The sequence below is a fragment of the Nyctereutes procyonoides genome, unplaced genomic scaffold, assembly GCF_905146905.1.
Source record: "Nyctereutes procyonoides isolate TBG_1078 unplaced genomic scaffold, NYPRO_anot_genome, whole genome shotgun sequence".
NCBI lineage: Eukaryota > Metazoa > Chordata > Mammalia > Carnivora > Canidae > Nyctereutes > Nyctereutes procyonoides.
Genome location: NW_026575146.1, coordinates 51,528,626 through 51,542,826, shown reverse-complemented (window position 1 = coordinate 51,542,826; position 14,201 = coordinate 51,528,626). Strand labels below are relative to the sequence as shown.

The 14,201-nt window shown below is 37.7% G+C and overlaps 1 protein-coding gene across 1 annotated transcript in view; it reads left to right on the top strand.

The window, feature by feature from the left end:
- The window catches only part of TMC1 (transmembrane channel like 1), a 117,454-nt gene extending 103,769 nt beyond the window's left edge, over positions 1 to 13,685 (top strand). The window contains exons 16-20 of the mRNA XM_055310166.1: positions 433 to 672; positions 5,719 to 5,844; positions 9,218 to 9,296; positions 9,399 to 9,450; positions 13,627 to 13,685. Of these exons, the coding sequence (XP_055166141.1) occupies positions 433 to 672; positions 5,719 to 5,844; positions 9,218 to 9,296; positions 9,399 to 9,450; positions 13,627 to 13,649 (520 nt within the window). The 3' untranslated portion in view covers positions 13,650 to 13,685. The remainder of the gene's footprint in view (positions 1 to 432; positions 673 to 5,718; positions 5,845 to 9,217; positions 9,297 to 9,398; positions 9,451 to 13,626) is intronic.
- Positions 13,686 to 14,201: the final 516 nt, after the last annotated feature.

The following is a 14,201-nucleotide window of genomic DNA, read 5'->3' as shown; positions in this document are numbered from 1 at the left end:
CTGAGCCACCCAGATGTCCCAAGAAGCCTTTAGTAAAAAGAAGTTAAATTTTTAGGTTTATTAATCAGTGATTTGAGTATTAAGGGAAATCCAGTTTATCTGAGAAGTAGAAGGAAGAGAGAAGTAAATACATGTGATACACTGTTTTCTCTGGTGTTTAAGTTTATTAATGAGAGCAGATACAGTTAGTGAGCAGCATAATAACTATGAAAGAATCACATAGCAATTCCTGGATAGTGGGGGAGACAGTAAAATGGGCATAGAAGATGGAAATTGACCAGCTAAGTTTATTTATCAAAAGGTTTGTGTGTTGAAAGTGGCACTACGTTTTCTGCCTTTAGCAAATAAACATGGTATAAAATAAACAGGTACAGTGTAACTTTGTTATGAAGAGAAGACTCGAATTGAGCAGAGCCATGTTTTTCTTTCTAGGATGGGCTCCTTCTTCGCCCCCAGCCTCCCGGGCATCAATATCCTTCGACTCCACACATCCATGTACTTCCAGTGCTGGGCCGTGATGTGTTGCAATGTTCCTGAGGCCCGTGTCTTCAAAGCTTCCAGATCAAATAATTTCTACCTGGGCATGCTACTGCTCATCCTCTTCTTGTCCACCATGCCGGTCCTGTACATGATTGTATCCCTCCCACCATCTTTTGACTGTGGCCCCTTCAGGTTCTTGCTTTTGAAATTCCATCTGGGTGGTTTTCTTCCAGGCATGGAGACAGGAATGGTCGCTCCCATGAGCCTTGCCTCCCTCCCCCAAACAGTGGCATTTTGGTCTGTAGATACTGATTCTTTGGGCATGCAGGCTCATTAGGTAATATGGAGAATCTTAGGCAAGTTCCATCAATTTTCTTATTTGGGAATCATAAAAGGAATCAAAAATGATTTGAGTGCACCCAGGCTCTACCTGGGTAGAATATGGACAATAAATTTGAGTCATAAGTGAGTAGCAAAGAGCAAGGTTTGATTATGCTATGAGGAGATGTGAAAGTTTTCCTGATGCTAACCAACACATTAAAAAATCAGAAGATATTGCTATGTCATGCCAAGGAGAAAATAATTAATCAACTAAAAGATTATTCCACTACCTAGGAAATGTGGTCATTATTAGATAATTATGAATATCAAGTGAGCCACACAATTTAGAATCCACAATACTACTTACTAGTAAAACAATTGAAGATGCTATTCATCATGGACATTCTCCCAAATAACAAGGACAAATCACTCACATCAGTAATAAAGAGCCAGGAAGTCTCTCTGATCTAAGCTGAAATGTACTTCTCTCCAGGTCTCTATGACCAAGTTCCAGCTGTGACACTTAGCAAGAAAACAAAATCCTCAGGATCTGGGGAATTGATATTTCATTCCCTAAATAGGGCCTTAGAAATGAATCTACCATGTGCACCTGGCTGACTCAGTTGGTTAAACATCTGACTGTTGATTTTGGCTCAGGTCATGATCTTGGGGTTGTGAGATCGAGTCCTGCATTGGATTCCATGCTGGGTGTGGAGCTTGCTTAATATTCTCTCTTTCTCTTAAAAAAAAAATAAAATAAATGAATCTACCATAAGTCACCCCAGCCCCATCCCCACCCCAGAATCTCTGCCTATCAAGTCACTGGTCAGCATGCATTTGAATTATTTCTCCTTTCCAACAAAAGAAATGTGAACATAAAAAGCCACGTGAATAGCAAGCATGAGCCAATAATGGCTACATGCAATTTCCTCGTCATGCCGTCAGGCCCAAGTTATGAAATTAAAGTCAAAAGTTTCACTGCCCACAGACTTAAGAGGCACTTTCACTCTAAAAATAGTCTGCTTTATGGGAGGAAAAAAAAGGAAAGAAAACGTTAAGCCAGCGATAGGGCAAAAACTATGAGAGTTTGTCATACTCAGGAAGCTGATGTTGACAAATCCTGATCCCTGCGGAACACCCCCACCACCGTGGGCTGAAATAAATAATGCAGACAGTGACATCTGGAGACAAAATATGAAATTGCAGCCGTGAAGGAGAGCTTGGTCTTAATAAATCTCTAATGACTCTCAGGGTACGAGGTTTACCAGATAAGCCATTCAAAGACTTTAGTTGATTGCAAATTACTCACACTACTGAATATCCAAGTTGAGTTTTAGATGTGCTTTTAACTTTCCAATTGGAAGTCGATACTTCTCAGAAAAATGTATCAAAGGAAAGGAAACCCCATAATGTCCACGTGGAGCTGGATAGGTGCATTCCTATGAAAAATATAATTGAGCTAGACATGTACCACAACCACACAATTTTAGCTTTCTAACTCTTCTGCCTCTCTTTGTATCACATACAGTTACTATGAATTTAATGAAAAAAAATTAGTCTGTATCTAAGGTATCGTACCTGATTTTGACCAAGAGTGTCCTAATTGGCAAACTTAGGCAAAATTTCTGCATATATATCACTATTTTGCATTAATCAAGAAAATTTACGTATTTTCAGTAGCATGTCAGGAAAAGATTCCTCTCTCTTATTTAAATAGTCTATTTCTCCTGTCATTTTCCTCATTTGGGAGCAAAAGAATGTATGCTTCATTTATTTGTTTGGACTTAAAAGTTTGAAAGGGTTGCTCTGGACTAGGAATGAGGTTAGAATGCATGTATTAATAGGAGCCTCATGGCTTGGCATGAGTTTGGGGTCATTTGCTCAGTCTGCCTAGTCTGACCCTACATGGTACCTGGGTGGGCAGCAAACATGCAGTTGAGGTAGGTTAATGGATGGCCACACCCCCACAGGGGCACAGTGATGGCTAATCACTCCCAGGTACCGGTGATGTTTTCAGGTAAGGTGGCTACTATACCTTAGAAGATCTACTCTGTAAAGCAATCTGATGACATATCTAGCTCGTTCTGGTTCATAAGACCTGGCTAGGAAGGGTGAATTTTCCAGAAAATTATTCAATAGGCTATTAAGTGGATTTACCTTAAACAGTTCAACAATTTGAAAACTACTTATTTGGTGTCCAGATGAAGAAAATTCTTCTAATTGCTCCACCACATTTGCTGACACCATGTTTCTCCCTCAACCCCTCACTAATAATTCCAAACAATTTATAATTCTCTAGATTCTCTCGTACTCTCCTGGTTTGCATCATGGGAATTATATTTTTATGTATTTTCATCTTATTGCAAAGGCATTATGTAGTTTATCCTAGAAACCTTGGAAATTGTGGAAACGTTGCTACAGGAAAATAAACACTATTTGAGATGCCTGGGTGGCTCAACAGTTGAGCGTCTGCCTTTGGCTCACGGCATGATCCCAGGGTCCTAGTATCGAGTCCCACATTGGGCTCCCCTCAAGCAGCCTGCTTCTCCCTTTGCCTATGTTCTCTGACTCTCTCTCTGTGTCTCTCATGAATAAATAAATAAAATCTTTAAAAAAAAAACACTACTCATAACTCCAGAAATCTGAAATAATACCTCTCAAGATTTCGGCATTTTGTATTCTGGTTTTCTTTTTATGCCGCATTTTAAAATAATCGAGATCATAAATTAAGTGCATATTTGTATTATATCATGACACTTTCATACTTATATTTATTTTATCTTGTGACGCTGCTATTATATTATTTTTTTGCTATTACACTTTCTATGTTTATTTTTTTTTTAAATACTGTAGCTGGCCTCTAGAGATTGAGGATAGAATATTTTCATTGCTGTAAGTCTAAACACAGTAGAGTGTTGGGCAGTAATTTGAAGTAATGAATGAATAATGACTGCTTATGCAATAAGAATTAGAGGAGCTATAGGAGCAAACTGGACACTGATTCTGGTCCTGTGAAGCTCTTGGTCCACTGGCAAGACAGATCTACTCATAATCTAGGGTTGATGGAGCTCTGCCCACGGGAGCTTAAGTGCAGTATCATTTCATTTGACTATTTAGTCACAGCATACTGGAAAGGACTTTTGGGCGTATTGACTAAACTATCAGAAAAAAAAGGATTTCTAGGGATCAGTAGATGCTTCTTTAGTTTGTATTGAAGTAAGAGACCTGGACTCCCAGTAAGACACCAGACCTGGAAAGGGGACAATCCCCAGAGATGCTAATGACTTTGAATTTGGGACAGACTGAATGCAGAGAAGATGGTTGTGGGTAGGGAGCATTTTGTAAAATTCTATTCCCCCCATTCTAACCACATTCATTAGCTTTGGCCCGAGAAGCTGGGGAAGGGAGAGTGGGTTGTCTTACCTTCTCTTGTCTTTGCCTACCTTCTTACTCTAACTCTATCCCCTATGTCTAGAAGGAAAACATGGCCAGTCAGAATGGATGAGGACAAAGAAATCTTAGTGGAATAAATTGATATGATCTTGAATGGCCTGCAAGCTACCTTCTCCTTAATATATTCACAGGTCTTGCTGCATGAGTGCAGATTTGTAATTTTTTAAAGATTTTATTTATTTGAGAGAGAGAGAGAGAGAGAGCACAAGCAGGGGGGTTGCCAGTAGAGAGAGAGAGAGAGAGAATAGAATCCCCGCGGAACATAAGCCCAATGTGGTGCTCGATCCCAGGACCCTGAGATCATGACCTGAGCCCGAAGGCAGATGCTTAACCAACTCAGCCATCCAGGCACCCCAAAGATTTGTAATTTGTGAAGCAAAACTTGCACCTTGGTAGCCCAGCAACTCTTGACCAGATACTTGGAGTTACTCAGTCTTTTGAAAGATATTATAGGTTAGATCAGGAGAAAAAAAAATTCCCATGTGGATTATGTTTATTTGGTTAGGTGAGAATGTATACATCAAAAAACAAAAGTGAAACCAGAATATTATGTTAAGTGTTATAACACCCTTTATTCTGATAATACCTACAACTTGGTGATAAATAACCTAATCTCTTTTCTGAGAATTACAGCTTTTCATAGTAGAATCAATATGCATATGGTGAAAAAAATGGCTTGACATGATGCGCATGACTTTATAATTCTGACTATTAGGTACTAAGATAAGACAGACTTCCTGCTCTCTTTTTTTCTGGTTTATAAAGGCTGATTCTTACCTTAATGGGTTGAGCACTAACCTATTAAGGATTTTTGCTTTTTAGACTTATTTTCCTTCTTTTTGCATTTTCTGTTCTTAGCAGCAGGACTGAGCTGGCAGTCATTAGAGCCTGTCCACAAGAAAGAAATGCAAAGGGAGAAAGGACTCATCATTTAGTGTGGTTACCTATTAATAACTCCGATGAAAGAAGTCTGTGGAAAATGAGATAGCAGCTATTGCATGGGGGGGAGCTATTGGATTATGTGTGGACTTTATTACGTTAAGCTATTCCTTATGCTCATTTCCAAGGCTAATTAAACGATTGAGTACACTATTTATTCAGCCCCAAGGGAGTATTCTCCAACATGGACAGCTGGCCGAGGGCAGATTTATAGACTTTTCATAAAATATATTTCAATCAAAATCTTAGAAATACAGCTTTAAAAAAATCTTCTCCTAATGCTGTGGTTAATTTCCTAACTGCTCAACTGTGTGTTTATGTTCAGATATCATTTCTCATATTTTAACATGTTGACAGAAAGAGGTCAAAGTGCCAGAAGTTATAGCTTAAACATTCAGTTCCCAACCTGAAAAAGTACTTAGGTGGTGTTAGAGAAAGATTTCTAGTTTTCTTGCTGTAACCATGGTTTTTACAGATGTTGTAAATAAACTTCTCTTCCCTGCTGCCCCCCCCTTTTTTTTCCAGTGGCAAAAATAGGATGTTCGAAGTCATTGGAGAAACACTGGAACATGATTTCCCAAGCTGGATGGCCAAGATCTTGAGACAGCTTTCTAATCCTGGACTGGTCATCGCTGTTGTTTTGGTTATGGCGTATGTGCTTCCAGCCTCATAGAAAGGGCTTTTGTAATAAGGAAAGCCTGGCTCCTTTTAAGTTTAGCTTTTTTGGCTTTCTCACGCTCTCTAAGGGTTGTGCTGTAACCTCACCAAATTCAGGGCTGATTACATGGTGGTGAGAGGCTGAAATTCATGAGCCATATTCTGATCCTATTGGATGTAATTCATAGCCATCTGCATCTGTCTTTGCCTGCCTAGGATTATAAGATTTGTTCCCAAGTAACCAAAATAATTATCAGTAAACAGCTCAAGCAAGGGAAACATAAATGCTAAATGCTAAATCTAATTAGCGCATTGAGCTTCCCCCCATCTCCTGGCCCCCACCTTGTTCCATAAAGCAGATGGCTGTGAACACACAGAAATGATGAGCCTCTAAGTTAATATTCTCTCTGGGGGCCTTATTGGCTATATTTTGGGCCTAAGGGTTTAAGGGGCTCTTAAAAATTACCATGTCCCTGTTCCGAAAGGCCATCAATAAGTGTGTGTTCATGATAATAGCATCAGAGGACCAGAAGGATCTTGGAAAGGTCACTTTGTCTATCCCTTCAAAAGTCAGAGGTGATATACAAAGGGGAACTTGGGAAGGGGCTTTTGTTCCTATGAAATTTTCATTGGCTTCTGACTCTTGACCACCACAGAGATAAAATTACATTCTGAGAAAAAATATATGTGTGCTATGGAAGAGCCAAAAAAAGGGGGGGGGGGAGCTAGCCTGCCCTTTCAACCCCTGAGGCCCTCCTAAATATAAAGTCTGGAATGGCCACTGTTCTCTCTCAGTCAAAGAGGGCAAATATAAAACTACCCTCACAAATGCATTAGAAACAAAGCTGATATAAAGGGTTAGATTTGTTTTTAAAAAGGTAAAACTAAGAAATATTCTGGAAAGAAATCCCAGTGATGTGAAGTAACTGAACTGGCATCTGGGCCAGGGTGTTACCATCATCTTTGTGATGATCATGGTCATGTGCCACATCAGAGAGGATGGTATCATGTTCAGTTTTCTTAAGATACTGGCTTAGAGGGACAAAGTGATTTTCCCTAGATAAGAAAGAGTATAGCATAGCAAAAGAGTAGTAGTAGGACTTTGACAATAAATCCAGCCTCTTTACATGTGACACCTTCTTTGAGGGCGAGCTAATAGCCTACAGGGATAATTAAACAGTAAAGCAGATTATTTTAAATATTAGAGAACCTTGATCCTGGGGTGGCATTCAGAATCTGATAGTGGATCTCTGGCTCACATATGTGAGAAAATGACCTGCTGGATGCAGCCTGTTTCACCAGATGGCCCTTGAAGTGATTTTTCTTTTCCAAGTTTTCATGATACACTGGCTTCTTGGGACCATGTTAGGTATTATATGGTTTTTAAAAGTCAAGGCCATTTACTGATATAAATGAGATCTTATATTAAAAATATAAAAACCAACAAAGCTTAATGTCAAATTTTATGACTATGGTCTTAACTTAGCGAAAGACAGTTTTATTTTTAAGCAAAGGAGCCACCAATTAAAGATTTAATAAGCTGCCTTGAGAGTATGGAAGAAGAACTAACATTGCCTGTGTTCCAGGCACTACCCATATATTAATCACTTAATTTCCACAAAAGGTTGGCTTCATTAATCACATTATTGATATTGCATGGAAGATCTGCCCCAAATCAAGTGGTTCATAAGTAAATTCAAACCCAGGTCTTTTCCCCCATCTCCTATTCCTTCTAATCATTTGAAGCACCAAACACTGAGTTTGGGGTGAGTGGGAATATAGAAGCCACTTGTCAGGAATGGTTTACACCCAGCTTCGGCACATTTTTTTTTCTTAAAGGGCCAAATCATAGACATATTAGGTTGTATGAGTCAAAAGGCAAAACTGAGGACATTATGTAAGTACTTACATAACCATTTAAAAATGTTAAAACCATTCTTAGTTCATGGGCCATGCAAAACAGGCTGGGAGTCAGTTCTACCCTGGAAACTATGGTTTGCCAACCCTTGGTACAGACTGTGTAGAGAAAAACTGGCAGGACCTGAGGTCAAATAGATGTCCTGCAAGACTGAGTATAGTTCTGAGGTTCTGATTTAAAACCCAATTTCAGTTTATTGCTGATTTGATTTTTCAAATCCTGAGATCTCATCTTCTAGTTTATGAGGCTCATGCAATTGGCTTGGCTCTTTATTACCTTTAATTAGAGAATGTTACATGTTATAAGCATTTTGAATTTCCCCAATGGATAATACTAAATCAGCTTGGATGTTTTTTGGGTAACTGAGTAGAATTCGGGTTAGTTATCTCTAGCCAGGTTCATTCCTTTGGAGACCTGAGAATTCCAGAAATGCAAGTGACTTGTGAGGTCTTTGAGTTCATTCAAATCCTCCAAATTCAGGCACATTTCTAAGAACACCCTTATAATACACACACACACACACACACACACACACACACACACACACATTTATTGAGCACTTACTTCATGCCAAATAGTATTCCAAATGCTTTCATGTATGTAATTTCACTCAAACTCCCATCACTCGGTTAAGAGATAAACAAATCCGGCTAAACCATATCAATAATTGTGTTGCTAGCACCAGATGGCTCATAAAGGATATAATCTGGCATAGTTGGGGAGTAGAGGAAATGTGTTTAGTATCCAGTTATTTGCAACAAAGAGCAATGCCAGTTACCTTTTTTACTGCATTTTGTTTGTTTGTTTTGCTTTAAGTGAAGATGAACATATTTATTTTTACACAAACGTTTGGCTGGAATTTGCTCTTTCTAGAAATGTAAATGTCAACTAAAAGCCAAGAATATTCCTTTATAAAACATTTTGTTTTTGAAGAAGGGGAAAAATGCAAACAATACATTCTATGGGAAAAAAATCCATGTTAATGAACTATGACTATGGGGATTAGAGTCTTTGTTGTAAAAGCCAAAGGAGGGAATTTAAAGCAGAAGGTCAATTTTTTATTCTATACATTCCCTAAGCTTCAGTAGCCTTTCCATTCTCTTGGATGCTATTCATGTCAACTTGAAATGTTACTTCTAATTATAATTTAAACTGATGTTCATACATTTCCAAGAAGAAGCTACAGTAAGGCAGTGAGGTATGGTAGGCAGAATGCTGGGCAGTGGAAGAGGACCTTTCGGTCCCATCTTCCCAGGTCCACCCATGTCCCAAATATACTTCTTTACCTCTGTGTACTTCTATCATTTATCTATACAATAAAAGACTTAGAGTAGAAAATATCTTAAAGTCCACTGCAGTGCCAACATTCTGTGATTTAGTAAATGTAAATTTAAGAAGAATCCCTGAACTGAAAAATACCATAAATCTTATTGTTTTTTTAAAATGTAGCTTGACCATCTATTATCTCAATGCTACTGCAAAGGGTCAGAAGGCAGCAAATTTGGATCTAAAAAAGAAGATGAAACAGGTAGGATATAATTTATTTCATTAATATGTTATCTTTATTAATGTCAAGTAGTAGGAAATACCAAGAAATATCATGTTCTTCTCTCCTTTTTGTATTGTGTAGCAAGCTTTGGAGAACAAGATGCGCAACAAGAAAATGGCAGCTGCCCGAGCAGGTCGGAGAAATGTTTACTATTGCTGTTTTTTTCCCCTACAAATAAAATACTCTTCCTTTTTTCCTCTTTTTTCTCTCCAAATGGGGCATTTGATTTGATGCAGGGTGGCATTATTGCCCTGAGTGAGTCATTCCACAATTTTACTGTTCACTTTTGAGACCCTCTCAGGCATCAAATCCTGGGGCTTGTTTTTTTTTTTTTTTTTTCAGTGGGGGAAAGGTACAAGAAAGAAAAATTTAGAAATGTAAACTCAGCAGTAGTAGAGGAAAGGTATCTTTGCAAATTGACAGAAGATGAAGATGACATCCAAATAGTCACATACAAATAACAGACACAAGGGGCACCTTGGTGGCTCAGTCAGTTAGGCATCTGTCTTTGGCTCAGGTCATAATCTCAGGTCCTGGGATCGAGCCCACATCAGACTCCCTGTTCATGGGAAGTCTGTTTCTCCCTCTGCCCCCCCAACTCATACCTCCTCAAGTACTCTCTTTCTCTCTCTCAAATAAATAAAGTCTTTTCTAAAAAATTAAATAACAGACACAAAGACACAATCTCTCCTGCTCGATGTTATACATAAACAGACACATTGGGAAGATATCATTAGGCTCTTCTGCACTCACCACTGTTGATTTCCTGGAGTCTTTTCTAATTCATTAAACTCTCTTTTTTTGTAACCTTCTTAATTTTAAAAATATTACAATAAGGCACACCCCTATTTGCCCAAATCCCTGATATGCTCTGCATTCCACATGGAAAAATGATGTCTAAGAAGTTTAGGGAAAAAATTTTTTTAAACTTTTCCCTCATTCTTAACTTTAAAACTCTTAATATAACTAGGGCTTTCCCCATGTATAAGTAATAAAACTCAACCCAAATTGGTTTAAATAGAAAAAAATAAATAAATTCATTAACCCACACAGATGAATAGGTTAGTTGTACGTATGGCTAAAGGCCACATTTTATCTTAAGTTTAGAAGTAGCAGGGCTGAGCCCCATTTCTCTGTGGTTCTTTCAATGCTACTTCTTCCATGTTGGCTGACCTTTATGGCAACAGGAATGGATGCAGCAATTTCCAGTGCTATGTCTTCGTATTACATTTGTCTTAGATCTTTTTTTCCATCACTAAACTAGTTGTTTCTTTAATTGCACTTAAATTTTTCAGCTTTGACAAATAAAATTGTGATACATTTTAAGTATACGATGTACATTTTGATCTGCCTATACATTGTAAAAGAACTCCCACCACTGTGTTCATTAACACATCCATCACCTCACATATTTACCTTTTTCTTTTTGGTGAAAATACTCAAGTTCTACTCTCTTAGCAAATTTCAATTCCATAATATATCAACCATAGTTCACGGTGTTATACATCACAGCCTCAGATCTTATTCATCTTATGACTGAAAATTGGTACCTTTTCATCAACCTCTACTTATTTCCCCCAACCCCAAACTCCTGGTAACCAGCTTTCTACTCTTTATTTTCATGAGTTTGACTTTTTTTTTTCTTTTTCATCAGATACCACATATAAGCGATACCATGCAATGTTTATTTTCCTCTGTGTAGCTTATTGCACTTATCCTAATGCCTTCCAGGTTTATCCACATTGTTGTAATGGCAGGATTTCTTTCTTTTATAAAGACCGAATAATATCTTTATATTATGAATACTAGTATATTATATTATATATCACATTTTATTTATCCATTTCTCTATAGATGGACTCTTAAGTTGTTTTCATTCTCTCATGCTACAATGAATACGGGAATACAAATTAATGATTTCATTTCCTTTGGACATATACCCAGAAGTGGGATTGCTGGATCATATGATAGTTCTACTTTTAATTTCTTGAGGAATTTTCATACTGCTTTCCATACTGGCTATATCAGTTTACATTCCCACCAATGGTTCCCTTTTCTCCATTCTTGCCAGCATACGTTGTCTCTTGCTTTTTTGATAATAGACATCCTAACAGTGTGAGGTGTTATATCATTGTGGTTTGATTTGCATTTTCTAGATAGTGATGTCGAGTACCTTTTCATGTACAAATATTGGCCATATGAATGTCCTTGAATAAATGTCTGTTCAAGAACTTTGCCCATTTTAAATCAGGTTATTTCGTTGTTATGTTGCTGAGTATGATTTTCTTGTCTATTTTGGATATTAACCCCTTATCAAACATGTGGTTTGCAGATATTGTCTCCCATTCCATAGGTTGTCTTTTTGTTTTATTGATGATTTCCTTTGCTGTGCATAAGCTTTTTGTTTAATGTTTATTTTTGCTTTTGCTGCCTTTGACAACAAAAATTGTTGTCAAGAACAAGGGCAAGAAGATTTTTCCCTAGGTTTTCTTCTAGGATTTTTATGATGTAAGGTCTTAACATTCAAGTCTTAAATCATTTTGTGTTGACTTTTGTGTATGTTGCAAGATGAAGGTTAAGTTTCATTCTTTTGCATGTGGATATCCAGCTTTTCTACCACTATTTATTGAAGAGAATATCTGTTTTTCATTGTATATCCTCAGTACCTTGTCAAATCTAATGGGCCATACATGTTGGTGTTTATTTCTTGTTTCTCTATTCTGTTCCATTGATCTTACTCTCTGTTTTTGATCCCAGCACCATACAGTTTAATTACTATAGCTTTGTAGTATAGTTAGAAATCAGGAAGTATGGTGTCTCTAGCTTTGTTCTTTTTCAAGATTGCTTTGGCTATTTGGGAACTTTTTGTGGTTCCATCGAATATAAGGATTGTTTTCTCTATTTCTTTGAAAATGCCATTGGAATTTTGATAAGGATTACATTGTATCTGTAGATTGCTTTGGGTGGTATGGACATTTTCACAATATTAATTCTTCTAATCCACTAATGTGAACTATCTCTCGAATTTATTTGTGTCTTCTTTAATCATTACATAATGACCTTCTTTGTCTCTTGTTACTGTTTTTGTCTTAAAATGAACTTTATCTGAAATTAGTAGAGCTCCACCTGATTCTGGCTTCCATTTGCATGGAATATCTCTTTCCATCTCTTCACTCTTGTTTGTGTGTGTCCTTAAAGCTGACATGAGCCCTTGTGGGCATCTTATAGTTGGAAGCATGTATGTCACAGATATCTGCACTGCTCTTAAATTTGCTCTAGATTGTGACTATAACTTAACATTATCAAGTTAGTGTTTAGCATGGCGAGCAAAAAGTTTTGACTTTTAAGATGATCTGAATTCTAGTTAAAGCTCATTATTACCTTTATTGTTTTAAATGATGATATAATCTTACAGCATGCTATTTATTTGATGTTTTCCTGTAATTTGTACTTAAAAACATATACAAGTTTTGTGAAGGCAGAAACTATCTTATTCATAGTTGCTTCCACAGAAGTTACTACAGAACTTTATATATAACAGTCATTCAGGAATACCTCCTGAATTTCTACTGGTCAATAAGGAGTTCTTTCATTGGAAAATTTTTAAAAGGATACATTTTTTTTTTAATTTTTATTTTTTTTTTATTTATGATAGGCACACAGTGAGAGAGAGAGGCAGAGACATAGGCAGAGGGAGAAGCAGGCTCCATGCACCGGGAGCCCGACGTGGGATTCGATCCCGGGTCTCCAGGATCTCGCCCTGGGCCAAAGGCAGGCGCCAAACTGCTGCGCCACCCAGGGATCCCAAAAGGATAAATTCTTTTTTTTTTTTTTTTAATTTTTATTTATTTTATGATAGTCACACAGAGAGAGAGAAAGAGGCAGAGACACAGGCAGAGGGAGAAGCAGGCTCCATGCACCGGGAGCCCGATGTGGGATTCGATCCGGGGTCTCCAGAATCGCGCCCTGGGCCAAAGGCAGGCGCCAAACCGCTGCGCCACCCAGGGATCCCAAGGATAAATTCTTATATTAATTATGTTAACAAAAAAATAACAAAAAAAATAATAATGTTAACAGTATTGAATAAACATTATAAAAAGATCAGAACTTTCACTTTCACTCTCCTGGAAAAAAAGAAATATAGAAATATTTTGACTATAAAAATGCTAAGTATATGGCAACATGGGGCACATTTGGAAGATACAGATTTCAAATCACCTCTTTCAGAATGTTAAGCATAACGAAAACTAAAATGTCACTTTACTTCCTCATTTCTCTCTCTCTCTTTCTGTTTCTCTCTCTCATACAGCTGCAGCTGCTGGTGGCCAGTAACTACAGACAATGCTGGGGCTCAGAAGTACTCCTCACCTTGCTGCTTAAAAGCACTGATTCGTGTAAAGGCAAGAACACAAGCATTGTGAAGTTGCTGTTCTCCTGCTCTAACCCTCATAGATGGAGAAGGGCATGCTGGTCAATCAAGGCATCATCAGTCCTAGTCCAGCAAGGAAGATCTCCACCTTGTTCAAAATTAAGAGATTTGTCCCCACTGCCACTTTCTTGCCTGACTCATTTCCTTGGCATTTCTTCTAACAATAGAGTTTAAGGGTGGATGTGATTCAGCAATACAGGTTACTGGTTTACCTTTTGGGTTAATTAAAAGTAGTTTGCTCATGTGGACTTTGGTTTTATATGTTCCTTCTGCCTTAGTTTTCTGTGCCTGGTAACAGATATTTCACCCCTTTTTTTCCTGTAGAGTTCGGAAATATCTTTATAAAGTATTTAATTGTAATTATTCATTAACTCACAGTTTGAAACTAACATCTTGTTTTCCTTCTTTTTTATCTATCTCCCCATCCTGGGCCCCCACAACTATACACTCAAGAC